This window comes from Hippocampus comes, unplaced genomic scaffold, assembly GCF_001891065.2.
Source record: "Hippocampus comes isolate QL1 unplaced genomic scaffold, H_comes_QL1_v1.1 scaffold13, whole genome shotgun sequence".
Taxonomy (NCBI): domain Eukaryota; kingdom Metazoa; phylum Chordata; class Actinopteri; order Syngnathiformes; family Syngnathidae; genus Hippocampus; species Hippocampus comes.
In genome coordinates, this window is record NW_017805532.1 from 1,163,249 (window position 1) to 1,190,651 (window position 27,403).

At 42.2% G+C, this 27,403-nt stretch overlaps 3 protein-coding genes across 3 annotated transcripts in view; 2 read left to right on the forward strand and 1 right to left on the reverse strand.

The window, feature by feature from the left end:
* LOC109520641 (versican core protein-like) overlaps positions 1 to 2,706 on the forward strand; it is an 18,563-nt gene extending 15,857 nt beyond the window's left edge. The window contains exon 8 of the mRNA XM_019877999.1: positions 137 to 2,706. Coding sequence (XP_019733558.1) covers positions 137 to 2,706 — 2,570 coding nt within the window. The remainder of the gene's footprint in view (positions 1 to 136) is intronic.
* Positions 2,707 to 15,920, forward strand: LOC109520659 (versican core protein-like). Its single transcript, XM_019878023.1, has 8 exons — positions 2,707 to 10,485; positions 10,576 to 10,689; positions 10,789 to 10,902; positions 12,026 to 12,184; positions 12,320 to 12,402; positions 14,738 to 14,882; positions 15,287 to 15,469; positions 15,551 to 15,920. Exons 1-8 carry the CDS (start codon positions 2,868 to 2,870, stop codon positions 15,709 to 15,711), a joined length of 8,577 nt encoding a protein of 2,858 aa, XP_019733582.1. The 5' UTR covers positions 2,707 to 2,867; the 3' UTR covers positions 15,712 to 15,920.
* Positions 15,921 to 18,311: 2,391 nt separating this feature from the next.
* hapln1a (hyaluronan and proteoglycan link protein 1a) lies at positions 18,312 to 24,080 on the reverse strand. The gene is made up of 4 exons (XM_019878000.1): positions 23,778 to 24,080; positions 19,749 to 20,090; positions 18,738 to 19,040; positions 18,312 to 18,496 (listed from the first exon to the last, which is right to left on the reverse strand). Exons 1-4 carry the CDS (start codon positions 23,866 to 23,868, stop codon positions 18,312 to 18,314), a joined length of 921 nt encoding a protein of 306 aa, XP_019733559.1. The 5' UTR covers positions 23,869 to 24,080.
* Between the last annotated feature and the right edge of the window lie 3,323 nt (positions 24,081 to 27,403).

Below are 27,403 nucleotides of genomic sequence, written 5' to 3' on the forward strand. Positions count from 1 at the left end.
TATATATATATATATATATTATCGAATATGGTGAATCTTGTTTGGTGGTTTGGTTTACGTTGGAACTGTTTTGTTTTATTCATATAAAATATTTCATCGCACTTTTTTTTCAATCTTTTCTTTTCTTTTTTTGCAGATGCCCAGATCCTTCAGTCACAGAACTCTCAGTCTCCAGTCTTGCTTAACCCTTCCATCAGCTCAATGGTAGATGGTGAGCCCATCCTCCAGAGCGGCCACCCAGACTTGTCCCCTACCACTGTAACTACCACCCCAATTGTTAGTTTTATTAATGGAAAACATGAAATAACACATGACCCATTGAGTCCAGAGGACAAAGAAGCCAAAGGTACGCAAATTGTGACAAATGTGAAAAATTTAAGAGGAAATGTAGAAACAACTACACAGATTGATTATGGACGGGCCAACCTCTCTGGAGATAGCGTCACTGAATTGAAAGAAGGGTTCCTCTCAAGCACAGAAAAACTGAACCCAGATGACCCTGGCTCTGATATTATCCCAGCAATTGAAACAAAACCCCCTCCAATTTTTCCTGGACGTGAAGAAGCCTCCACACAGAAAGACAAAACTTCTGCTCCAACTGCAATTGTGGGTGACATCACATCATTTAAAACCACACAAAAAGCCAGCTCCGAAACCACATACGGGATGTTGGTTGCAGCTACTTCTGCTCATTTCTTTCCGACACCATCACCATCTGAGGCACATATGACCGAAATATCAGAGGACAGCCAAATAACCTTGTCAGATAAGGTAACCTCCGCTGTCATCACAACAACTGCACAGAAACAGGGAGACAAGTCAAGCGACGCTCCCACATCGATGAGGAGTGACTCACAAGTGACTCAAACAGACAAGGCAAAGGATCCATCCCTTTTTACTTTGGCAACAAATCTTCACACAGACAGAAACATAGTTTACCCAACAATAGAAAGAAAAAGCACATCTGCCCCACCAGCTGCTGAAGATTCCTCCCAGGCTTCTCTCCAGACTGTATACATTCCCTTGTCTCATGATACAGATGAGAAAACAAGTACAAAGAGCAGCATTACGGAAGGAATGTCAAAACCATTCGTAGTACAAGTGGCATCAACAATTTCGTCTGACATCAATCTAAGGTCAATGCCATCCTCTACATTTAATTCCACACCAAGTACACTTTCTATTGACAGCACTGAGGCTTCAGTACTTCCAAGTATATCCTCTAGTTCTGCTGATATTTATGATGACATTATAAGTAGTGAGACGATGATGGTTGAGTCTGTTCCTTCATTGAGTCTATCAACCATCGCAACTGGAACAGGTTCATTATTCTTTAGCAAAGAGGGGTCAGCTGATGACACGGATGAGTTTGCTGAAGAGTCACATATCATAACAACTGCTATCTCTTCAAAGTTTAGTACGGACACGCCAGCAACAACAGCCTCACAAGGAAGTGAAACAAGTGTCATTTCGAGGGCATCTGATACTACTGCAGCATCCGTTTATCACACTGAGAAACAAAACCCAATATATCTTGAAATGCAACCATTAAGTACAGTTCATGCCGAGGAAGTTCAAGATGGTTCAGGTGACCAAAATCCGGACATGATCATTCTGACATCATCTGTGACTGCCGCATCGGCTCTCGATAGTACAGACGTATCTACTGCCGAATCTCCAATTCTAACATCTACCACCGAAGAAGTTAAGGTCGTGGTTGCAAACACTGAGTCCAGTCTATCTGTCAGTGGGTCAAGCTTGACACCTGAACCTGAATCATCATCTGGAGACATGGCCATCGAGCTCACTCGAGACTCGTTCATGTCACCGACGACTTCCATCTCGATAATTAGCACTAACACCCAAGTACACCAAGCAAGCACGAAGAATTCTGGAGGCCTAACAGACGCCGCTATTGGAGGTTCAAAAATCCCAACACCTACTGTTTCATCCATGTATAGTACAGAGGCGCCAGCAGTGAAAGCATCAACTTCAAGGTCTCATGAAATTCAAACATCATCAGATATGGCTGGGACAGATAAAGTGGTATGGACAACAGGTTCAACTTCTTTTATGAGCCTAGCAGATCAAGATGCTCCAGATATTAAAGATATAAACTTCAGCACAAAATCCATTCCATCTGTCATTGGTTCAACTATGACACCTAAAACAGAATCATCATCAATCAGCAGCACCTTTTCCGAAGGTTCTGGAGATGAGCTCACTGGGGAGTCTTTTATTTCAACAACTATTTCCTATTCATCATTTAGCACTAATACTCCAGTAGTGACAACATCACATGTAACAAGTGAGATGGAGGACTCATCACTTATGCCTGAAAAGAATGGATCTTTTCCAGAAAATCAGGAAGAGGGTTCAGGCGAACAAAAGACTGAAGTGTCACAAAAACTGCCAGCATCTCCAAACACTTCCTTGTTGTTGAGCACCAAACAAACAACAGAAAGCCATGAACCAGGCATTACAGCAATTACAGGAAAACCATCAGTTTCTCTGGTGTCCAACATGACCAATCCAATACCAACCATCAGTGGCCCAACCATGAGAAGTGAAGAGGCATTATTCTCTTCTACCACACTTACAGAAAGTTCTGGAGATGGCGCTGATGTTTTCAGTGGAGCGTCAGAAATCACACCAACTTCTGTTTCCTCAATGTTTAGCACAAAAACACCAAGAGCGACATTGTGACTGCCGCATCGGATCTCGATAGTACAGACGTATCTACTGCCGAATCTCCAATTCTAACATCTACCACCGAAGAAGTTAAGGTCGTGGTTGCAAACACTGAGTCCAGTCTATCTGTCAGTGGGTCAAGCTTGACACCTGAACCTGAATCATCATCTGGAGACATGGCCATCGAGCTCACTCGAGACTCGTTCATGTCACCGACGACTTCCATCTCGATAATTAGCACTAACACCCAAGTACACCAAGCAAGCATGAAGAATTCTGGAGGCCTCACAGACGCCGCTATTGGAGGTTCAAAAATCCCAACACCTACTGTTTCATCCATGTATAGTACAGAGGCGCCAGCAGTGAAAGCATCAACTTCAAGGTCTCATGAAATTCAAACATCATCAGATATGGCTGGGACAGATAAAGTGGTATGGACAACAGGTTCAACTTCTTTTATGAGCCTAGCAGATCAAGATGCTCCAGATATTAAAGATATAAACTTCAGCACAAAATCCATTCCATCTGTCATTGGTTCAACTATGACACCTAAAACAGAATCATCATCAATCAGCAGCACCTTTTCCGAAGGTTCTGGAGATGAGCTCACTGGGGAGTCTTTTATTTCAACAACTATTTCCTATTCATCATTTAGCACTAATACTCCAGTAGTGACAACATCACATGTAACAAGTGAGATGGAGGACTCATCACTTATGCCTGAAAAGAATGGATCTTTTCCAGAAAATCAGGAAGAGGGTTCAGGCGAACAAAAGACTGAAGTGTCACAAAAACTGCCAGCATCTCCAAACACTTCCTTGTTGTTGAGCACCAAACAAACAACAGAAAGCCATGAACCAGGCATTACAGCAATTACAGGAAAACCATCAGTTTCTCTGGTGTCCAACATGACCAATCCAATACCAACCATCAGTGGCCCAACCATGAGAAGTGAAGAGGCATTATTCTCTTCTACCACACTTACAGAAAGTTCTGGAGATGGCGCTGATGTTTTCAGTGGAGCGTCAGAAATCACACCAACTTCTGTTTCCTCAATGTTTAGCACAAAAACACCAAGAGCGACATCGCAAGAAGATGGGATACAACACAGTTCAAAGAAACCCTTAACGACTGCTTCATCCCTCTATAGTACTGAAAAAACAACTCAAGTGCATCCTGAAATGCAAACATCATTAAGTTCAGCTACGAGTAAGGAAGTTTTGACTCTGACCCCAGTCGATCAAGATGGTTCAGGTGAACAGACTCAAAACTTGCTCCATCAGACATCTTCTCCCAACACCGAATCTCCTCTTAATATTACTGCGGCATCACCTGCAGAATCTCCTGTGAGATTATCAACTCTTCCAGACATTCCAATTGAAATTGTTAGCACTGAACTAAATCCATCGGTCAATAAACCTAGCATCACTCCCGAAACAGATTATTTTAGAGATATTGATGATGGAATTATGGGCGGTGTGCTAGTTGAGTCCTTACCTTCTTTACATGGAACAACCATGATGCCTGGAATGTCAATAGACATTGAAAGTTCTGGAGACTCCATCAATGAGTTTCCTGGAGAGTCAAAAGTCAAAACAACCACTGTGTCTTCACTGTTTAGTACAGAGACACCAGCTGTCACAGCATCAGATAAGGATGTCACACAGGATGAAAAATCAAGTACTGCCACATCATCCCTGTATAGTACTACGAAAATGACTCCAATATCTCATCACATTACAACTTCTGTTCAAGTGCCAGTAGATCAAGATGGTTCAGGTGACCAAACCGAAGACATTTTCATTCAAACATCTTCCATTACTACTGCTACTCTGTCCATCACTGAGGCACTAACAGAACCTCCGACTAGTCCACTTACGGTCACGAATGTTGAGAATTATGATGTAAGCACTGAGTCCATTTCATCAGTTATTGGATCAAGTATAACACCTGAAACTGAATCATTGTCATTATTCAGCACAACTTTAAATGAAGGTTCTGGTTCTTTTCTTTCTCTGAGTGAATCAACCATCCAACCTGCAATGTCATCATTCTTCACTGTCACAAACACAGATGGATCTGGGGATAGCATTGAGGACTTTACTGGAACTATTGATTCAGTGTCTCGTACAGATACATCAGCGGCGACCGTATCATTTGGAAACGAAACTAATACTTTCTCAAACGCCTCCATTGCTGTGTCATCCCTCCACAGTACTGAAGCACCAACAGCAGAACCTATGGTCCTATCTACGTCCGTCCTTGGAGCAAATATGACACCTGAAACAAAAATTTCAGTCAGTACCATTGATGGCACAGTCACTCTCGTTGATCAGACTGGAAAGTCATTTATTTCAGCAACAACTTCCTCATCGTCAGTGTTTAGCACTGGCACCTCATCAATGACAGTATCACATGAAACACCTTCTGAACCCCATGTACATGTCATAAAAAGTGAGGACTCATCATTAATACCAGAGACTATTCCCACTTCAACAGATATTGAAGAAGAGAGCTCAGGTGAACAAATTACTAAAATGACCCAAATGGTTCTTTCATCTCAGACGGCTATATCAGTGCTTCGCACAGAAAGACCAACACAACTGCCACTCCAGGAAAAAGAGACTTTTACCAAAGCTGATTCTTTGTACAGTACTAGTCCCCTTGAGCCAGTGTCAAGTAAAACAACAGAAAGTTATGAAAAGAGGTTGTTTTCAGTTACCACACCAGACTTTGAGAGTTCTGGAGACGACAGTGACGGGTTAACCAGAGAACCGAAAATCACATCTCCACTTGCATCTGGAGTTAATACATCAGATGGTGATTCAACTAGTGACATTTCAAAGACATCTGTTACTGTTGCATCGCCCTTCTTCAGTATGGAGAAAGCAACTCCAACTGTATCGTCTGCTCATTTGGACATCGAGGACGTCGATGATGATGGAATTAGCAATGACACCATGCTGGTTCAGGCTATTCCTTCCCACATCGGCTCAACCATCAAACTTGGAATCTTACCATATGCCACTACCTCAGATTTTGAGAGTTCTGGAGACAGTTCAGATGGATTTATGAAGGAGCCAGCAAGACCAACTGTTTCCTCAATGGTCAGCACAGAGACACCAGCAATGACAACATCACAAGAATCTCAAAACAGTCAAGTCTCAACAGTATCAGGAACACAGTCATCCTTCCATCGTACTAATGAACCTACTTCAGTGTCTCCGGAAATACAAAACTATGTGACTACAGCCAAGACTGATGGAGTGATGTTCACAATTGGGACAAAACCATCCCCTGATCATCTCGAAGGGTCGGGTTATCAAACCCAAGACATATTTGCAAAGACATCTTCTGTCTCCAACACTGAGATGCCTGAATTTGAGGCAACATCTGCCGTATCAACTGCAAATGACAAGAGCAACATGAATGTAGCCATTGAAGAAACAATTACAATTATGAGCTCTGCGTCTTCCCTGAGCCCTGAGAAACAATCACCAGAGTCAGATTTGCTCACTTCTTCTGGTCAAGTAAAAGGCTTTACTGAAGCAACACCTACTTCCAATCTCCATGGCCAAGCTACATTCCCAGGAATCACTACTACAACAGCTGCACAGTCCATAAACACACAAACTAAAATACTACCGAGCACTTCAGCTATTCCAATCATAAATGAATTTGATGCAGGTTCTGCGATCATTATTTCAGAACAGGACAGCTCAAATGGACAAACAACTGAAATTTTAACAGAAGAGTCTTCTAGTTTACCGTTTCTGTCAATGACAGATAATACAGTGAAACATAGCAGCCACTCAGCTGTTGTGATTGGCACCTCTCAGGAGATGTCTACAAAATCTCCAGCTTCTCTTAAGCCTTCCATTCAAATAATTGATGACACAGAACTTATTGATCAAAACCCCTCGACAAAAGTCACAGGGAAAACATCTGAAAACATCTCTTCAATGTTTAGTACAAAAACACCAACACTATCAACAGCATCATATTCAATGGAAGGAAATGGCAAAGATTATTCTCATTATAGCACTGATACTCCAATTTCACCCGTTACACAAAAGAACACAGACAAAAACATGGTCACAGTGATGTTGCCCACTGCTGATAGGACATTCACTGAGGAGCCTACATCTCACCCTGTCTCATCAACATCTTTATACAGCCCAATGAAAGCTGCAACGACAACTATTTCACTTCCAAGTACAACAGGTTCCGATGGAGAAGTTATCAACATTCAGGAGGGCTCTGGAGACCTAACTTCTGCTTTGGCAGGCTTTACACTTGCCAACACAGAGTCCCCAGCAGCTTCAAAACACAGCATCAGCACGGACATGAATTCAGCCTCAAGGAAAACTATTGCTCCTACTACTCGTGCGACATTTCCCACAATTGATGCAGGTTCAGATGATGTCCCATCGGATCCCGTCTCAACCATGTTTAGCACAAAGAAACCATTTTCAACCTTTGCAGGGCTAAACCCTTCCACCGAGGCTCATACAGAAGAGGCAGCAATTCATGTTCTTTCAGAATCTGTCAATCCTACCACTGTTTCAAAACCCCAAGTGACTTCAGTGTCTTCTCTGTTTAGTACTAAGAAAACTACATCAATGACACCCATTGAAGCTCGAAGCACATCCTCTTTACCGGCTACAACAGAACAAAGTCGCAATGCAGAGAGTCAAAATGTTGGAAGCTTAGGAGATGTCACATCTGCTGTTACAACTGATTTATCCCCAGTAACACCAAAAGAAGAATCATCTGTAGAACAGGTAATCTTGTCCAAAACCACCATTACACCATTAGTTACAGTTACAGGAGAAAGTTTGGGGGATAGTTTGTTTGCTATTTCATCAAATCCTCGTATAATTGAAGCGACTCAACCCATGGAAGTGTCAAGTCACTCTCTGTTTCCTTCAAAAGAATCTTCCGCTTATGGTGACATGGAGAGCTCTGGGCTTCCACCTGAAGAGGTTGATTTAGAGATAAGTTCAGATGGATCAGGTGGAGATGTAGCGATTGGTAAAACTGATGAGACAAAACTGGACAAGACCACAGATGATTTGTTAACTCAACCGAGCAGGCAGTCCACACAGGAATTTATATTATCAACACAATCCCCAGACAAGGCTAGCGATGAGATTTACATAACTGAGCAAGGAAGTGGTGTCCTCGATGAGGATTTAACACCTGAGGATACGGTCTTAACCTCATCGCCCACAGCCATCACAGCCACAAGTGGGACTGTTGAAACGTCACCTATACCCTCAAAAATTTCGATACATTCAGTCACTGTTAAACAACATGCGACGATGTCTACACCTACCAGTCAAGTATCTGACCAAGAGTCAAGTATATATGACTCAGACGAAGGCTCTGGAGGAGACAATGTCTTCAGTACTAAAACCACAGCAACAAGAGATTCATCCTCTGGATGGACAGCATCCGATGTAGTAACACTCTCAGCTTCTTCATTGTTCAGCACTAAGAAGTCTGAAATTATTAGTGGAGCTGACAATGGCAGAAAAACAACAAGCATTTGGCCATCTTTCTACAGTACTGTGAAACCAATGCACAGTTTGGCACCTGATGTTCCTGGCACCTCAAGTTATGAAAGGCTGACAGTTTCAACAGTGAAGCCGAAAACAATATCACATCTAGACGTGTTGCCGGAGCCTGGTAGTGGGGAGGCTGAAATACTTCTATCAACTGATGCTTCAAGTCTCTACAGCACTGAGAAGGCAACTGCTACTTCCTTCATGGATCTTTCTAAGACACAATCACATGAACACATTCATGTAACAGAACATGCAACAACTGCTACTCCTAAGACGCTCCTCACAACATCATTATATCCTATAGCTACGGAAGGCTCCGCTGACGAGATCTCAGATGACACAACCGCTTCGCCAATCATAGTAACATTTGATCATAGAAATACTTCTACACTATCCACTCTTTTGAGCACAGATAAAGCCATAAGGTCCCAAGAGCAGGAAACAAATAATGTAACCACAATGCAACATGAAACGGGAACTGTTTCACATTCCTCTGACAGAATAACATTAAGCCCATCACAGGATGAGAGCACCGTGGACCATGTCACATCTTCATTTACCAAAGACTCACTTTCTACAACTACAATGTTTCCCATTGACTGGTCAAGTCAGTACTTGGACCCAAGTGGCATGCTTACTCATGCTGAAGTGGAATATAATACATTTGAGCCCTCACCGACTAATGTAATAATCTCACCTGATACAACTTCACAATCTAGTTCATCTGCAAAACCAGAGGAAGAAACTACTTGGATGAAATTTGAAAGCTCTCCTGAAAGCTCAAGTGAGCACAGCCCACGTGGAATAACTGAATCAGCTTCAGTGCAACCAGAAAGTACCACATCTTCATTAAGTCCACCAGTAGATGCCATTTTAAATGCTACCGAACAAGTATCCTCTGATGAAACTGTGACTTCAACTACAGCGGCACCAGATACAGCTGGTGAAAGTTCCTCAGACAGTGAGGAAGCTTCTGTGTCAACAGAGACAAGTTTCATCACCTCAACAGAAGAAGACGGTTCAGGGGTTACAATACCAAGCATCAACGATGCAGACTTGGGTAGTTCAGCATCACCTCAGACAGAGTCATCTTTCTATGAAGAAACATCTGGTTCTACATCTACTAATACTCCAATGACAGATGATTACTCAACCCTGTCCCCTGGCATGTCCCAAATTTCTACTGAGTCAGTATCGACAGATGTTGAGAATAAGGAGACTCAATTTATTGACATAACAACGCATACTGGAGAGAGCACGACCAACTACCAAGTGGTGGCTACAACGAAACCAGAAGAACACATTTCAGAAGTCCCTTTTGGATCACTACCTTCAAAGGAAAGTATTTTGGTGCAGTTTGTCACAACCTTTGCCCCTCCAAAACACCCAACACCCCCCCGAGAATCATTGGAGCCAGCCCAGTCAGAGATTGCTATCACGAATCGCCCTCAGACTGATTACTCCTCGGAAGATGTATCACCGACCAGTCTCACGTCTGCAAGACAGTTTGAGGAATTAACAACCATTGCCCCTTCAGTCGCTGAGCCTGTGTCCACCACGGTGGCTTTAGCTACAATTGACCTTACAGAGGAACTAGTTTCAAGTGGTGAAATGACTGAATCACCTCCAGAAACAGATGTCCGAGTAACACAGTCTCCACCTGACAGCGTTTATGAAGACCTAACTGAAGAGACGCCAGACTATGAGGAATTAAATCCCAACATAGTAGAGAGTATTCCAGAAGACACTGAAAGTATAAAATCAACAGAAACAACAATGTACACTACTAGGAAAGCTGCTGACAGTCAGCCTTCAGACTCACTGAACAGTATCGGAAGAGAAACAGTCACTTCTGCATTGTCCGGAAACTTTATCACCACAACATACCCAGGATCAAATGATATCCAGACAGTCTTCAAGGTAGATTTTACCACCACTGCATCTAAGGTGGAGTCAACGACCGTTCATAGCGTTGGCATAGAGGAGGGTGCAGATAAGATAGAACAATCCACGGTAAAGCCACAAGTCCAAGAGTTCACAAAGATGACACCAGCTGAAACACAAAGCCAGAATGCATCAGTGGACCCCACCCAACCGCTTTCCGGCAAGGATCACAAACTCGACAGTGACATAACTCCACCTCCATTGCTCACTGAAGGAGAAACACATGACCCAGCACGTGACCTGGGCGACACCATTGAAGGAGAGACTGTTGTCATTTACGGTAGGTTTCTGACATATTTTGGTATGTTTATGAACAAATACAATGAAATAGACTCATTTTGAACAAATGGAATTTCTATTTTTTTTTCAGTAATTGAATCGTGTCTCGAAAACATTTGTTTGAATGGAGGATCTTGCTTCATGAGTGGCAGCATCCGAATCTGCAACTGTGCACCGGGCTATGATGGTGATCACTGTGAAACAGGTAGGAAACTGTCTTAAAAATATCTCTTTGTGTAAAAAAAAAAATAAAAAAACTTTTGAGGAGTTTTGTGGTTTCTAAATAATAAATCTGTCTGTTTAGACATTGATGAATGCCAGTCCAACCCTTGCCGCAATGGAGGTACATGTGTTGATGGGGTGGCTTCCTTCGCTTGTCTCTGCCTCCCGAGCTACTCTGGGCTGTTTTGTGAGAAGGGTATGTTTTTGCTCAACACATTTTTTTTACGTGACATTCTGGGGACAAAACAAAACATTGCATGTCTTTATTATTTTGAATATATTCAAGGACATTTTAAATAAAGACACCGATACAGTGGAACCTCAGTTCATGAAACGCCCCTGTTCTTAACCAAATTGGTGTATGAACACAAATTTCAGACAAACATTGCTCCAGTACACAAACTGTGCGACGTAGCATCCACGTGGAAGTATTAAAGATTTCTCTCACGCATTTTTTTGCTGTTAACATTTTTTTGCTGTTAACATGGCCCACAGTATGACTCAGAAGAAAGTGAAAAGTCCAAGTGATTGTCTTATTAGGAAGCCCTGAAGATTGTTGCAGTGACTAGGGGGCGTATCGAGGCTCGTCGACACAGGGCCGAACAATGTGTTCCTTTCCAGATGTTTGCGAAGGAGACTTGGTTGTGGGACGGACGTTGGTTTATTCATTTTAATGGGAAAAATTATGTCACTGATTGAAACAATGACCTGAGATTCAACTGTATTCATGAAAAATTGATTTGTTAGAGTCTTTTGCATCATGTCCAGCTTTTCATCCATTTAAAAAGAAGAATCACTTGAACAGAAATTTGGAATTAGCGTGCAGGCACTCTCCGCCATTCATTTTGCAAGGGATCACTCATCAGTGAGATTGTGTACTCTATGCAGCTGCCGTCTCTTAGAAGTGCTTGCTCAAAGAGCGGCCCAGGGGGATATTTGCCTTTGTATCCTTCTTGAATTGCACTGAAATGAAAGCCGTTAAACTAACAGAGTGGATTTTGTTGTGAATATTTAGACATAAGGATCACCATCAGTGCGATATAAATTAAGAGTACCGTGTTGACACTCTAGGATGGGCAAACTCTCAAACCTTTGGTCACATGACCTCACATTTGCATACCTCCTAGAGCTGTTAACATGCTTCTAGAGGAACTATCCAACTACCATCTTGATGATCTAGTACTAACTTGAGATACAGAAAGCCTCAAGGGTCAGGCGTGAACATAGGTTGAAGTCAATGAGACACTTGCATGGATCGGAGTGACTCAAATACTGTACTTGTGTATCCCTCAATCCCTTTTTGTTTTCTTTCCTTGCAGATACAGAGACGTGTGCGTATGGCTGGCACAAGTTTCACGGCCAGTGCTACAAATATTTCCCAAGTAGAAGAAACTGGGATACAGCAGAGAGAGATTGCCGGATACAAGGGGCTCACCTGACGAGCATCCTTTCCTATGCGGAGCAAATTTTTGTCAACCGTAAGCATTAGAAGTCAGTCAAATATGAAAATGTACATTCAGGAATGATTTTGCTTTCTGCCTCTCGTGTTTTGTTCATAAGCAGTCCTGATATGAGAGAGAGAAATGGAATCTGTTGTCTGTTTTGTTTGGTAGGTCTCGGACAGGATTACCAGTGGATTGGCCTGAATGATAAAATGTTTGATAGTGACTTCCGCTGGACTGATGGGAGCCCCACGGTAAGATGGGTTATTCCCTCACGCAGTTCTTTTCTCCCCCTCAACAAACATGGCAGAGCGACAGTCTAAATATTTGGACGTCATGTCAATGACAGATGCACTCATGTAGAGAGGAACACCCTTTTTTAGGGGGCACTGTTGATTTTCTCATGAAGTTCTCTGCTGTTGAAAGTGTTCCCAGTGTGGGCCAAACAATATTTGGAGAAGGTATTCGGGGTGCGCCAAAGCAGCACACGAATGGAAACCGGATCGTTCAGTGGTGGGAAGTAACTAAGAAATACATTATTTTTCACATTTGAAAACAGATTGAGTGGTGTATTGAATTTGTTCCGTGACAATGCTCATATCTGAAATCAACTTTCCCCATTGTAATGAATGGAAAGGCAATGAATCCGTATTTGCTCTTTTCTCAAGACAAAAATCGGCCGAGCGGCGGCTCATCGAGGTCTTCTTATCTCCGTCTCAGTACTTTGTATGACTTACTTTGTGAATATAGGCTCATAACTTTTTTCAACCTCTATGGGTACAATACGGTGTACAAAAGACATCCGCAAATAGAGAGAGATAATGTTGGTCGGATTAATTGATTCAGTTCAATTTCTCAAAATGGGTGTATATAAATGACAGCACATAAAACATCATTTCTACTTAATACTGTTGTAGATCCTGTAAGTACATCTCAAAGTTTTTTTTTTCCCCGTTGTATCTGTACTTTTACTTACTTACAAAGTCTGAGTACTTTTGCCAATTCTGGTGGTGTCGCGGAAGCTGTTGAGTATACGTCACGAGACAAGAAAGTGAGTAATTGCCACGTGCATCTGTGCTGTACAGAATGATGTCCATATTTCAAAGATTATTCAACAGATAGGCTTTAAAGATTAGCACAAGCCACCTATTGATCCCCTTTCTCAAATGAGGGATGATGAGGGTACCAATAACACTTTTGGGAGGAGGAGATAGAGGTTATAGACCGGCAGGCGTAGACAGGTATGTTTTAGTGTCGCACCAACCCCCCTCCCTCCTTCCCAGAGCAGGCAGCCACTCGCTAGTGGAAGGGCCACCAGGCGGGAAGACAACACAGATGGACAGCACCTGTGCCCGCCTGCAGAAAGACAGAGAAATGGACGAAGCAATATGGGGGGTCTGCATGGGTGGTCACACTCACCCAACGGCTAAAAATACGCCACGTGTTTACGCTTTTTCATTTCCGTCATGATCAATGTTGAAATACAGTAGCATAACAGGGTTCAAAAAAACAAACAAACAAGGCACAGCCTTTTTCCTTAATGTAAAGGTAATAATATTGTAAAGATAAATGTTGTAAAATAAAATAATTTTAAAACATTGGTACTTAAAAATTAGGACATAAAGTTGTATTGCACATAAGGTAAATAAAGAAATGTACCAACCAAAATAATCATTTTTGATGTGGCCCTTACACCAATTAAAACAAGGGGAGTAAAGTGTTTTGGCTTGCGTAACCTTGCGTGGCTGATCAGAGTTTGTTTGATTATTTTGAGAGAGATGGCAGCCTGCTGTGCACAGTTGTGCAGCTGATGACATTTGTTACCAGCGAGGCCAGCAGGAAGTGGCTGTGTTTGTAAAGCCTAATGACAGAGTAGCACGGCCCAGGGACAAGACTTGGAGTAGGGTCGGGGGCTGGGATTGTGCGAGGGCGCGGAGGGGGGCTAAGGTATGGTGGGGGTCTCATCTTTGAAGAGGTCGTTTGAACCCACAATTTGCTGAAAGACCGCAGGTCGCATCAATTGCACGTCGAATACCCCGCAGCACTTCAGCTGTGTGTACACGTTGTATAAATGTGTAAATGAGCAGCACATCTGTGGAGTAACATTTGTAATGTTAAGTATGCAGACCGTGTGATGTCATGTTATGTCAACGCTTAAGTCTGACAGTCATTTACATGCAGGAGATGGAGGGTTTCATTTGAGAATCATGCTAAAAAAATTCAATTCGACTAAATTTCATATTCGTTGAGTGTGAAACGCTCCAGTCATTACAGAATTGGAGGTCTTCCATGACTGGAATGACCCTTAATGCTCCTCGAAGTAATTTATAACATCTCGTTTCATTGGGTCCCCCACAGAATTTAAAAAAAAAAAAAAAAAAAAAAAAAAAAAAAGTAATTTATAACATCTCGTTTCATTGGGTCCCTCACAGAATTAAAAAAAAAAAAGAAAGAAAAAAAAATCACCTTCACATCTTTCCGCACAGAGGCGACCTCTGGTGGCCATCGAGTAAAATCACAGCTCAACGAAAAAGATTTTCTTTTTGCGTGACGTCATGCCTCACACGCCCTGTCCCTCTTGAATCGCAGCACTACGTAAACTGGAGGCCCAGCCAGCCCGACAGTTTCTTCTCTTCCGGGGAGGACTGTGTGGTGATGATCTGGCATGAGGACGGCCAGTGGAATGACGTTCCGTGCAACTACCATCTCACCTTCACGTGCAAGAAGGGCACAGGTAAATGTCACATACACACAGACAGATGATGCAGAACATCTGATGAAGATCAGTAACACTTTGTACACCTTCATTAATGCTGACATTTTATGGCCAATAATTATAGTAGTCTGTAACAATTTTTGTGACCAATCTTGCTTTTCAAATTAATGTTATAATACATCAACAAACTTTTTTTTTGTTTTTTTACTGATCCACTGGTGAACGGAGACTTTGATTTTCTCCTCCTTCATCTTTAACTGCTTTAACCCTTTCATGGACAGCGATTACTACAGTGGACAGCTTATCATGTTATCAGGTGACAGGTTGCATGAAAGGGTTAAGCTATGAGGCATATGTAGGAATAGTTGTTACACGCTTCTGGTCGTCGGCGAATTTCATATGAAGTTGCTTGTGCTCCTCAGTGTCATGCAGCCAGCCTCCTCTGGTGGAAAACGCACGGACCTTTGGGAGGCAACGTGAACGCTATGAGATCAACTCGCTGGTGAGGTACCAGTGCGGCATGGGATACATTCAGAGGCACCTCCCAACCATCCGTTGTCGAGGCAATGGACACTGGGACATTCCCAAAATCACCTGCATGAACCGTAAGCAAAGCAAAAGGATTCATTTGTATTGGTTGTGTAAAGGTTCTCGAGCTAACTTTTCACTTTTTTTTTTCATTGCAGCATCCAACTATCAAAGAAACTTCTTTAGGAAACATCACCACACAAGGGTGTACAGCATCACCCACTTCAGGCAATGGCCGGATCAGCAGGCCTTCCGTCTCCACCATCAGCGTTACAGGGGACGGAGAGATAAGCCGGAAAACAAACGGAAGAGGATGTGATGACCAATGTGGATCGAGGACAGATCAATTATTTGTGCGCCAAAAAAAAAAAAAAATGGAACAAGCACAAGGGAATACAAACAACCTAGAGGACCTGCATTGGGGATGACAATGGAATCTTAGGGAGTGCCTTTTAAAGAAAATGATTTTTTCCAACGAGAGACACTGATTTTTAACATGGCCTGCGTGGAGATATATTTTCAACTGGCTACTGGAAATGCAAAAAAAAAAAAAAAAAAAAAACAAGACACTTTTTTTTATTTTAGGTCGTCAAAAACAATATAACAATGCCATTACATTCTAACATGACTGTTACTCAATTCCACCTTAGCTTTTGAAAACCGCCATAAGTGGTCCCTACGAAAACGGTGTGAATTTATAGCGCTTACGTTATTTGAAAGCATTTTGTTTGCTGCTATGCGCTTCGACAACGACATTTCAGAGCGTAGTTGCGAGTACCAGTGGTGATTAATCGCACAAAGCAGTTGGCGTTGCCGTCGTATAACTGTCGACCAGTTGAATCATTTTAAAGGCAGCTTTCAAAGGTACCAACCTAAATTCCAACCTTGATGTTTTGCCTGGGACATTTTTTTTTTTGCAAAACATATTTCTATGTAGAGAATAAATGCTATTTTATTTTGAAAGTATGGTCCATGCGTGCTAGATAGAGATATTGCACATCATTAAAGCCATCGACCAATGGACATCGATACACCAATGGCTTTCTATAAAAGGCGTAGCAAAAATGAATGCATTTGATGTGCACAACATCTTGCTACGACATGTTTACAATAAGCATCACGCTGTTTCAATGTATACACCACCGAACTTTGCTGTCATCTGCTGCTTCTGAGCTACACCTTGCCGGTTATTGAGAGAATGTATTTTGTGAGACTCTCCGAAAGACTTGAACAGACCACCTGTTTAAGCAAGCAGACATGCATGTAATTTATTTCCCATATGCTCCTGATTTCCTGAAATGCTTTTGTTTTACTTACCTGTACCAAACATGTAATAATTGACAAAATGTTTTTTTTTTTTTTAATGGAAACGTGATTTTGTTTTGTCTGTGAATGTCCTTGTGAGTGTCTCAGCCTTAATGTGCACATAATATCCTTTTATATTTATAACTTGTGTCACACTGTGAATGTCTGGGACGTTTTTTGTTTTTTTTTCTTAAAAAAGAGGTCCACCTGTTCACCTCTCTCTTTAACTCACCAAAGAAATAAAAATGAATATATCAATATGCTGTACTCGTATCATTTCATTTGATTAGGTAAAAGTGAGGAAGTGTGGCCCTTCCCCCGAGGACGTTTTGTACCTCAACCAGCAGGTAGCGCTGTTGATCAATCCTTTGATTCGCTCGTGAGTGGGGCGAGGTTTTCCATTCCGTTACTGAATGACTAACAGTCCAACAACCAAATATTTCAAGTGAGATGATTGAATGACTGTTTGGCTCTTGTAGACCGACTTTGTTTTTGTGGGGGGTGCTTTTTCTTTGGCTTTTTTGTGTTGTGGTGCCACTAAAGAAGGGTATTAATGTAGACCCAAAAGAAAATGTGTTGACTACTGTCCCCATAATTATTTTTTGTATGCAACATGCTGGTTAGTGCCCCATCACATTTTTTAAAATAAAATTTAAGTAAGTTTATTTGGTGAAATCCTGTTTTTGTCTGTGTGTTATGTTGACCCTGCATCCATAGACATTTCACCAAGGCATTTATATTTTGCTGGCATTTCACTGCAGGAGCAAGCTAAACATGACCCCATTCCCATGCTTTGCAACAGACTGCCTTTCAGACGACGGTTCCTTTTGTCTAACTTGAGGGGCTTCCCAGCCAGTCTTGTGCAAATTAAAATAAGCCAAAGAATAAATACGTGCGTTGGGGGTGAGCTTGCTTTTGAATCTTCTCAGGGAAGTGGACTCTAAATTGCCTGTTTAAGTTTTAAAACCTCCAAAAATTGATTTTTGGGAAGAAAAATTCCACAACGTAAAATAACAGCTGTTTTATTTTTCATTATTGTTTTAAAAATAGCTTTGTAACAAAAGTCAGTCAGAATTGTAAAAAAAAAAAAAAAAGGAAAAAAGTAAAACAAAATTAAATCGTTACGGAAGCTGATTTGATTGGAACTCTCTTATTCGGAAGAAATCACAGTCAAAGTTGTTTACATTCATTTTTCCCTGTGAAATAAAAAGTGTGCAAACCGCACCATCTGGTTGAAATGAAACAAAATGTTCGGCAATGACGATGCAATGTAACATGTAAACTGCACACCAAACGTTGCAGCTAAGTTTTAGTAAACGTGCAAGGTGACATTTGATGAATATATTGCAAAGTTTTATGTTTTATTAAAAACAAACAAAAAAACAAACAAAAACACTAACGGTTTCAATGTTAGCGCTATAATCATAGCAGCGCTAAACCTTGAGCTTTCCAGAATTACTCAGTGGAGAAAAAACAATCAACTCCTTGTCGCCGTCAAATCTGTGATTTTGATACATTGCATATTGTATTCTACTGTAGATGATATGATAATGTCCTCTAAAACGGTTCTGAAAGGTAACCACGGTTGCTTGTGTGTTCCAATGTTCATTTTAGTCAAGATCCAAGGAGGCGCCCGCTGCCGTCGGCCAACCAGCCGGCGTCGCAACGATCGTAGCCTTCCAGCTTCCAAGCGGAGAACATGTGACCCACCTTGGCAATTTCTGCGCCGTCATCGAAGCAAGCCTGGACGGCCTCATCGAAGTTGAGCTTTTCAGGCTGTGTCAGCCAGTAGAAATGTCCTGCGTGGAGTAGACGAATCAGGACATTTGATCGGAAACAAAATTTCAGTCTGATAAATTGAAGTGAATATCGTAACTGTCATGTTACAAATTACAGAGACAGCTCGATGTCAACTAACGAGAGCATCTGTTGACAGTAAATTTTACGTTGCTCTCTGGACTACCTTGCTTGAAATCTGGATCCAATTAATGTTTACTTGCCAGGTCAAAAATAAAAAAAAATGGTCGCCTCAATACTCACCATTCAATGGAGTGGAAAAGCAGAAGGCATCAAAGCGACTCATGTACTTGTCACGCCTGCCGTAGTTTCTGAGGCCGGGTCGGTTGTTGGCACCACCGCAGGGTTCTCTCGGCTTTGTGATGGGGTACTGCACGGTGCCATCGTCCAGCCAGCCGGCGTTGCACCAGTCCATGCCGCCCTTCCAGGCTTCAAACAGTTGGTCATAGGAGGCGACCACCGCGTCCTGATCCAAACAAGCCTGCAAAGCCTCGTGGAAGGAAAAGCTGTAGCGGCCAAGAGGTGGTGAGTAGGGGAACACCACACCTGTGGGAGAGGAGATACCCTTCAAACTATTGCGCACAAATGTCCTCCATTTCTGTCAGTACAACATAGACTTGAGAAATACAGTTGTAACGACAAAGGACTGCTGCAGGGTACTGATGGCGTGACAGCGCTACATTTGCCTGACTTTGATGCAGGCAACGTGGCTTGCTTCCAGTGACGGTGTGCATGTGAGAGTTAATGGTCGGTTGTGTCTATACAGTTCGTATGTGCCCTGCTACTGACTGGTTATTGGTGACCAGTCAGCTTTTTCTCAAAGTCAGTTGAGATCGGCTCCAGCTCCTGGATGGACTTAAAATTATTGTCGTTACTTTGATGACTGCGTTTGGTGCGATGGTTTATTCAAAAACCATTATCTAAGGGTGGGTTGGAGCTACTCATTTATGGAGAACATTGCGATGGTCGAAATGTAAAAAGCTAAAGCATGTGCTCAGTTAAACTTGTTCTACGGAGTTCTGCTAAAATAATGTCGTTCTCAGTCATGTCGCCATTTAGCAGATGCAATTGTAATAATAAGATGAAATGGCGTCACCTGACATTGACGTTTCTGTGAGGTGCAGATTATTTACAGTATAGTTTGAATACACTTTTTTTCCCTACCAGATTAAAAAAAGATACGAACATGTTCAATAGAAACACAAGCGTATGACCCAAAAAACCCAAACAGGATGGAGATCTAAATCAGTTTACCATCACGGAGGCCACTTTGAACCTCCAAGCCAATTTCTTGGATGGTGTCTACCATGCCGTTGATGATCTCGCAACGGTACGTTCCGGCGTCATCCATGGAAACGTCCGTGATCACCAAGGAGGCGTCGTCGCTGTCGCGCTCCTGCAGGTAGACGCGATCCTCGAAGCTTCCGTACGTTTTCTTGTGGAAGCCCATGGAAAGCAGCACGTCCTCATTCAGAGCCTCATCCTCCGCTACCTTGGTCCATTTGACTCGGATGCCGATGCTAAAAAAGCTGCTGCTTTCTTGCGGGAGACGGCAGGGCAAAGTAACGTTGGCTCCAAGGTCGGCCATCACCTTAACTAGAAAGGAGCATGGGGATGGTTGAACGTTGTTAGAAATGTTCAGTTTGTCCTCTAATGCTTCTACCAAATCTTGAGTTAAAACAGATATAAACAAAGCTTCTAACACACACAACACGTCGACAAAATACATATCGTATTCCTTTACTACAAGCAGCACACCCTCCAAAATGGTAGCTCATTTATTTTGCGACATGGGTTCCCACAACCTCTGTAATCACCCTTTTTTTGACCTCGCAGGGCTTGGATAAGTGGGCCTGAAGCAGCAAAACAGCAGTGCCCCACTCTAGGCAATAATAGGCCCCAGATGGACAGATGTACACAACCCCTTGACCCCTGTCTCCACAGGTACAGCCCTTGAACCAGTCCGGTAATTGGAGTCAGGAACTGCTGTGAGCTGGTCTGAAACAGTGTGTCCTAGATTTCTGAAGGAAATGACTGAGTTGGAACTTTGCTCGGACTACTGGATGTAGTTCAGCATAAACATATTTCCTCGACTGGGCAAACTGGGAGCATCTGGCGCCACGAGTATCCTTGGGACCATTTAGAAGGTAATCTGCCCGAATGCATACGGACACTTTTAGATTCTATACTTATTACTTACTTATACTTTTTATTACTTACTTACTTATATACTTTTGGGGGGGGGGGTCTCTTACCCATCCACCCCCCCTCCCCCTTTTTAGGGACTAGCATATTGGAGGTTTATTAGCAAGTTTTTTTTTTTTAACTTTACAGGTACTTCAATTGATTGACATTGAAAAAAAATCAGGAGGCCTGAAATATTCTGTCCCTGGACTTTTTCATCACTTGGCATACAAGGAATAAATGGAGTCACCTGCTTGAACCCATTTCCAGATAATCTGCCCTAATGCACATTAACACTTAAATGTTTAACACTGGAAGAGTATCCAAGGAGCCCAGTGCCGAATACTGACCACACAAGTAGAAATAGCTGGACTTTATTCAGTGGCTGTTACATTGTTAATATTGAGCTGTCATGCATGCGTACTGCTTCCAGATTCAGTCTGGCTCAAATTAAACCAGAACACGATTCACCAAACTCAATTTATGTCCAACGCGACTAGTCAACACAACGTCAAGTATTAGAACGGCTTTAAGAAACAGCAACTCCAACCAAGCATCTTTTGAGTGGTTTTTTTTTTTTTTTTTGGTTCTATGTTGTAAGGAATGACGCAAATCTTTACCAGGGCTCATAAATACTCTGCATGAGTTCCCATTTCATGAGGTGTGCTTAAAACCTAAGGGATTCCGATTGACTAACCAGCTTTTAAAATATCCTGGAACAGACGCCATTACGTCAAAATTGACTCTCCAGATGTGATTGTCGGTCACACAATTAGGCCAGAGAATTTGTAATTGTAATTTGTCTCATTTTTTAAAAGTGATTCATTCGATAAACAATAAAATGCAGTGTGTTTCCTTCATTCATTTGTAATGATTGTTGATTGAGCATTCTTCCAATGTACAAGAAAAAAATGTATAGACGTGATCGATGGAAGACGGCGCATTTGTAACTTATTCTTTCAGATGATGCTTCAACACTCCACCTCAGAACTTTTCGCTCCTTTGGTGCTGGCCTGTTTGTGTCAATATGGCAGGATAATTAACAAGCCTAGCTGGCGCAAACAAAGCACGTCGAAACCTCCTCACTAATTACAATACTGTTCACGCGCTCTGTAATGAATAATGAGCACAAATATAGAAAGCGGGTATAGCACAGTGGCACGGGGTGGGTGCGTACTTGACAGGATAAGCAAATCCCTGCACACCGACCTGTCACGTCAGATTTACCTCACAATTCATGAGCAGATAAGTTAACGCAACCGTGCATCATCACTGTCTGATATGGTAACCTAAACACGACTTGAGGCCTGGATTTGGATTGAGGCCATTTCCGAGGGAGCTCTTTCCCCAACGAGCAGCACCCGCAGCTGGAATCACGTTTAACAGACTTCCAGGGAAAAGTCTTATTTGGCTGCCGTTCAGTATGTGGTTCTATACATTTGGCCGTTGGTCGTCGATCGTAACTCGGCTCCTGTCAGGATGCCCGTTACTGTGTCAGTGTGCCAAAAATGCTTTGAGTGTGGGAGTGAGTCACTAAATGGAAGGACAGGCGGCACCCTGTGAGCAGGTAGACAATGCACCGATATAGGTTTCATAAAACGCTACTTGTATTGTGCTGCACTGCACTGGAGGCGCTACATGAGTGCGAACAGGAGTGACTCACAAGATGGAGCAGTTTTTCTTTTTTGATCTAAAAAAAGAACAGTGATTAAATTGCCCAGTTTGTTTAGAAATAAATCCTGACAGTACAGTTTGAGTCTTGGTTCTTTTTTTCCCACTGGCATGAAGCCACAAGGCCCCATGCAAACGAATATGTGTCATGTAGGAAAATGAAAATTTCTGTTCTCTGCGACTGCTAGCAAAAACGCTCACGGCGAATAATAATTTGCGCATGGTTTCTGACATTGCTGTAAAATGAGCAAACGTACATTTTAATATTTCCTTTGAAAATCAGAAAGAAGTAAAAGACTATTGTCGTTTTCCTGGTGCTGAAGCTTAGTCTCATCAAACAAGTGCTTTCTCATAGTGCAGCCCATCCCCCCCTCCTGCGCTCGCACACACTTCACTGGTTGTTGTGGGAACAAATCCAACATTTGAAAAAAAAAAATAAGTTTCACCACTTCCCAGCGTTGTCCCTCCCACAGACAACTCTGAATAGCACAAAGTTGGCTGGCTATCCAGCCTGCGACATCTGAGTCAGCAATGAGCATGCAGGCGATGCTGAAAGTGCATTCAATCAACTCGCGACATCAATATAATACATATATTTTGTTTGTGTGTTTGTGTGTGCGTGTGTGTGGTATTTGTCTCCCTCTTGCAGTACACAATATTTAAGGATGTTTTTAAACATATATTTTGGTGCTATTGGAAACCCAGCCGCTGGGGGGCAGTGCCCTCCCCTGGGGGTGCACTGTTCCCCAGTGCCGGTCCCAAGCCCGGAGAAATGGGGAGGGTTGCGTCAGGAATGGCATCCGGCGTAAAACTTTTGCCAAGACGACCATGCGAGTTGGTAGGACGGTTTGCAGGGGCGGATGGAAATTACTGACTCGCTGTGGCGACCCCTGAATAGGGACGTGCCGAAAGGAGAAGAAGAAGAAGAAGATTTTGGTGCTATTTGGCATCAAAATACACCTCTATAATTTTATTGCCTCTAACAAACAACCAATGTGATTCTAAATTTTAGAGTTGACCAATAGATGGTCCAAATGCTTGCCTAAAGAACGAATGAATGATCCAAATAGCAAACCAAGTGACTGACCGACAAAAAAAAAAAAAAAAAAAAAAAGCAGACTGCCTAATGAAGAACTTCCAGAAGACACACTGGCCCCTGTCAGACAGTTGCACAGAGCAACCTCATCGCGTTCTGTCCGACTTTGTGAGCGCTGGCCACAATGGCGATTTATTCCCGAATCATTGCAAAACGCGGTGGTCTGCTGGCAGAAAGCCAATGAGCCAATGTCTCTTGTGTGTTACTACCCCGGAAACCTCCTGTGACCCTCCTGCAGCGTGGAAGCAGTTTTCTCATTACATGGCTCATTCACTCAGAATTTAAAATAACAAAAGTCATCATTTTGAACAGAATAAAAATTGGAATCTTACCTGAATACAGTGTGGCAGAGCCTGTCCGCTGACTGTACGCACTGCCAGCCAGGGTCAAGGAGAATATTGTGATGCACAGCAAACTTATCATTTTGTCTTTTTTTTTCTACACAAGAGGCCCTCTTAGGTTGTAATTTGAATTAAAACGATTTTTTAAAGTTTTTTTTCCACAATTTTTTCTCTATTCTTTTTTTTCTTTCTTTAAAAAAAAAATGGATTGCTGTAGCCTCTGTCTTTCGGTGCAGCAGATGCCTTTGATGCTACTGGAAAGTGCGGGCTCCTCAAAGGTCCACACAAGTGGCTTTTATTGAAGCCTTGTAGGATCGAGACCACTCCCCTTACCATCAGCCCATCATCATGCGTGGCTCTATTGGGGCTCCTCTTTGGCACATTCTCTGGAACCCCCCCCCACTTCTCCATCTTGGCTGAATGGGAGTCTCGGCTTGGCTTGTTCTCGACAGCCGGCACGTAGACAATGCATGCGGTCGTGTGGGCTAATCGGATTCACGCAATTACAACAGTGATTCAGGTTTATGGAGAAAAAGAAACAAATTGAACAATAAAATGGAGAGTGATTTAAGAGTAGTTTAGCCTTATAAGAGGCTAGTGAGGGGAAGATAGCATCGGTCTCCACATCAGTTATATGAAGCTTTTCAATCTCGTTTTTGATGGGCCTGCTCTTCTTTTGTGTTCCTCAAGTATTATTTTAAGTTGTATTTTGTGTAAAAAAGTGAATTATTTGTCAGTATATATATGCCTTAAGAAACTGGAATCATTTGTTTTCTGATCACACTCGTAACACAAAACGCTTGTATCTCCAGGTGCCTTTCCTCATTTTCACAAATCTGCGGCGTGCAAAGGTGGGAACTGATAGGGGAAAAAATTCACTGGGCAGCAAAACAGATTTTGCACTGCAACACACCAGTCGCATGTGAAACAGAAAAATCTACAATTTGCAATCCCCGCCCATCAAGGACTCTTTTGGAAATGTCATCAGAACACGAGAAACGACATCCATCTCAGACAGAAGGCCATCGGCACCCCTGGACGCTGGATGTATATCGACAAGGAAAGGCAACGTTTGAAAACTTATTTTTGGAGACTACATTTTTGAATCGAGTTGATGTTTAATGAGACGTGGCATCGTTTTGCGAGTGGCGCGCAGCAGAGGTTGTGTGGCTCCACTTCACGTTTTCCCAGCCACTCAGTTTGTCTGTGAAAAATCCGGGAGTGGAGCAACACGGCGCAGATGCTGCTCTCAGCAAGAGCCCTGCGCCCCAAATGACCAAATAAGTCATTTGTTACAGCCCAGTTGAGTTATCACAGCTGTGATACGCTAAACTGTTTTCGGTCGCCATCCCTGACTTCCCCGTCTGTCCGCTGAGATGACAGCGTGGTGGGCCTCCATTGTACAGTCTTACAGTTCCAACATGCTCCAGTCTTGGATTCCCTCACTTCTCTGGAGATTGAAAAGGGAAACTTGCATAAGATGAGCAAAGTGGACACAAAAAAAAAAAAAGAAATAATACACTTGAGGTCTCCACGTGATGATTGCTACTCCCCCTTGTATTCGGAAAGGACTTAAATCACTGATGTCATCCCCTTTCTCTTGTTACAGCTTTTTTTTTTCTGTTTTGGATTCACAGCTCAGCAAAGTTCTCAGTTGCATCAGTTCTTGCGTGTTAGGTTATTGAAATGTTTCCCATTCATAAAGCCCTGCAGAAATCAAACACTGGAACTACTACTGACGGACTGATGGACCTTCCGTCAGTACTGATGGAATGCCAACTTTTGCAAGCAAATCAAGACTTTGATCAGTAAAACAGCCCACTTAGCTGCAGTCATGAATTTTCTTACTGCCCTTAGTCTCCTCTCGAATTTGAATTTGCGATGAAATAAAGGAGAGCCTCATTCTCCTCCATGATTTCGCATGTCTCGCGCCAGTTGATGTGGCCATTTTTTTCTCTTGGTACTATTTTGAAGTGGAAACGACTCACAAACAGCGGTGGGTCGAGTTCAGTGTGGTGGAATAGCAATAGCGAAAGACACATCTGGAAATGTTTGCATTTTTAAACACCCCAAAATTAAAATATATATACTGTATATATTTTTTTTCCCTGCAGTCAGGCCATTTACTAGAAGAGCAGGGCGGAGAAAATGAAGACAATATACAGTGCAAACACACACTAGCATAAACGCTAGCTAGCTAAATAAATAAAGAAATAAATACAATGCCATTGACATGAAATTAAAATGTAGGATATGATCTACAGCTTTGAAAAAAAACATGCTGAACTTTTTCAGTATCATCTCAGTTTTTAACTCTGAAATTGTTCGTGTGAAGAGGATGCGAAAGATATGATCACTCACCCTCCTATTTATTTATTTATTTATTTTTTGACTCGATGCACTTCTTTGCGAGAAAACGTCCATGTGGCGTTGCTTTTTTTGAAGACATCGGCGCTACAGGGGCTGCAAAAATTGCAAAAGTTGACGACACGGTTCACCGATGCTCATTGGAGAAGAAAAATATGTTTAATATTTAATATAATAAATATCATTTAATATAATTATATGTTTCCATTGGCTTCAATGGGACACACAAGTCGTCCAAGATGTATAGCTGAACGTGATGAGGCATAAAGGAAACCAATACAATACAAAAAAAATGTACAAGGCTGATAAATCATTCAGCAGATTGAAGAAGTCGACACATTTCTAGCTGCATAGACATATTCACGGGCCAAAAACGGTACGTGCAGTCCTGGCAGTTTTCTCTCATTGCGGTTCCCGTTCCCCAAAAGGGATATCAGATATTACATAACGGTTACCGGTACCTTATTCAAACCCTGACGGGAAGACAGCTCTAACAATGAAGTGGCGATATTTCTGTGCATACATCAGGGCTGAGTGAAATTTGCCATTGTTTTTATTGGAAGCGCATCTACCTCCATCCATGTTGCCATTTCATCCAATAAATAATCAAATCATAAATCACTTCTCATATCATTTGAACCTATGCAGTGACGTCTGACGCACACTGCTAGTTCGGGTGATTTTGGCATCCTCGGGGAATCTTTATTTTCCTGTGGCTAACTGCTATTCAAAAAGGAGCACCACCCTCTGCCAGGGGTGATAGGAAAATAAAGAAAGAAACCATATGAACGAGTTTTATTCATTGACCTGAAGTTATGTCATGTAAGCTGACACACCATCAAAGACTCCCTATGCAATGCCGAACTTTACAGTTTCAAAGTTTGTCATCCAGTGTGCCCACGGCACTCACATTTCATGTCATTGTTCAAGGTTCAATTCTTAGTTTCTTTCAGAATTTAGAATAATTTATATTACACTTAGTAGCGTGTTTGTACAAGTCTAAATCTACGTCATTAAATCTCATCGAAACGATAATAAGTCCAAAGCAACCCTTCAAATTAACGTTTGAGCTAAACACTAACAAATGACGCAGCAAATGGTATGACGTGTAAAAATAAACACAGTTCAATAATCTTACAGATAACAAGGGAAGGTGATACTAAATTCATCCGGGCGTATGTAATGCTCGGTAGAAAACACGAAGACGAAAAACTGAGCTGGAACTTGAAAAACTCATGAGGTGGGAGGCT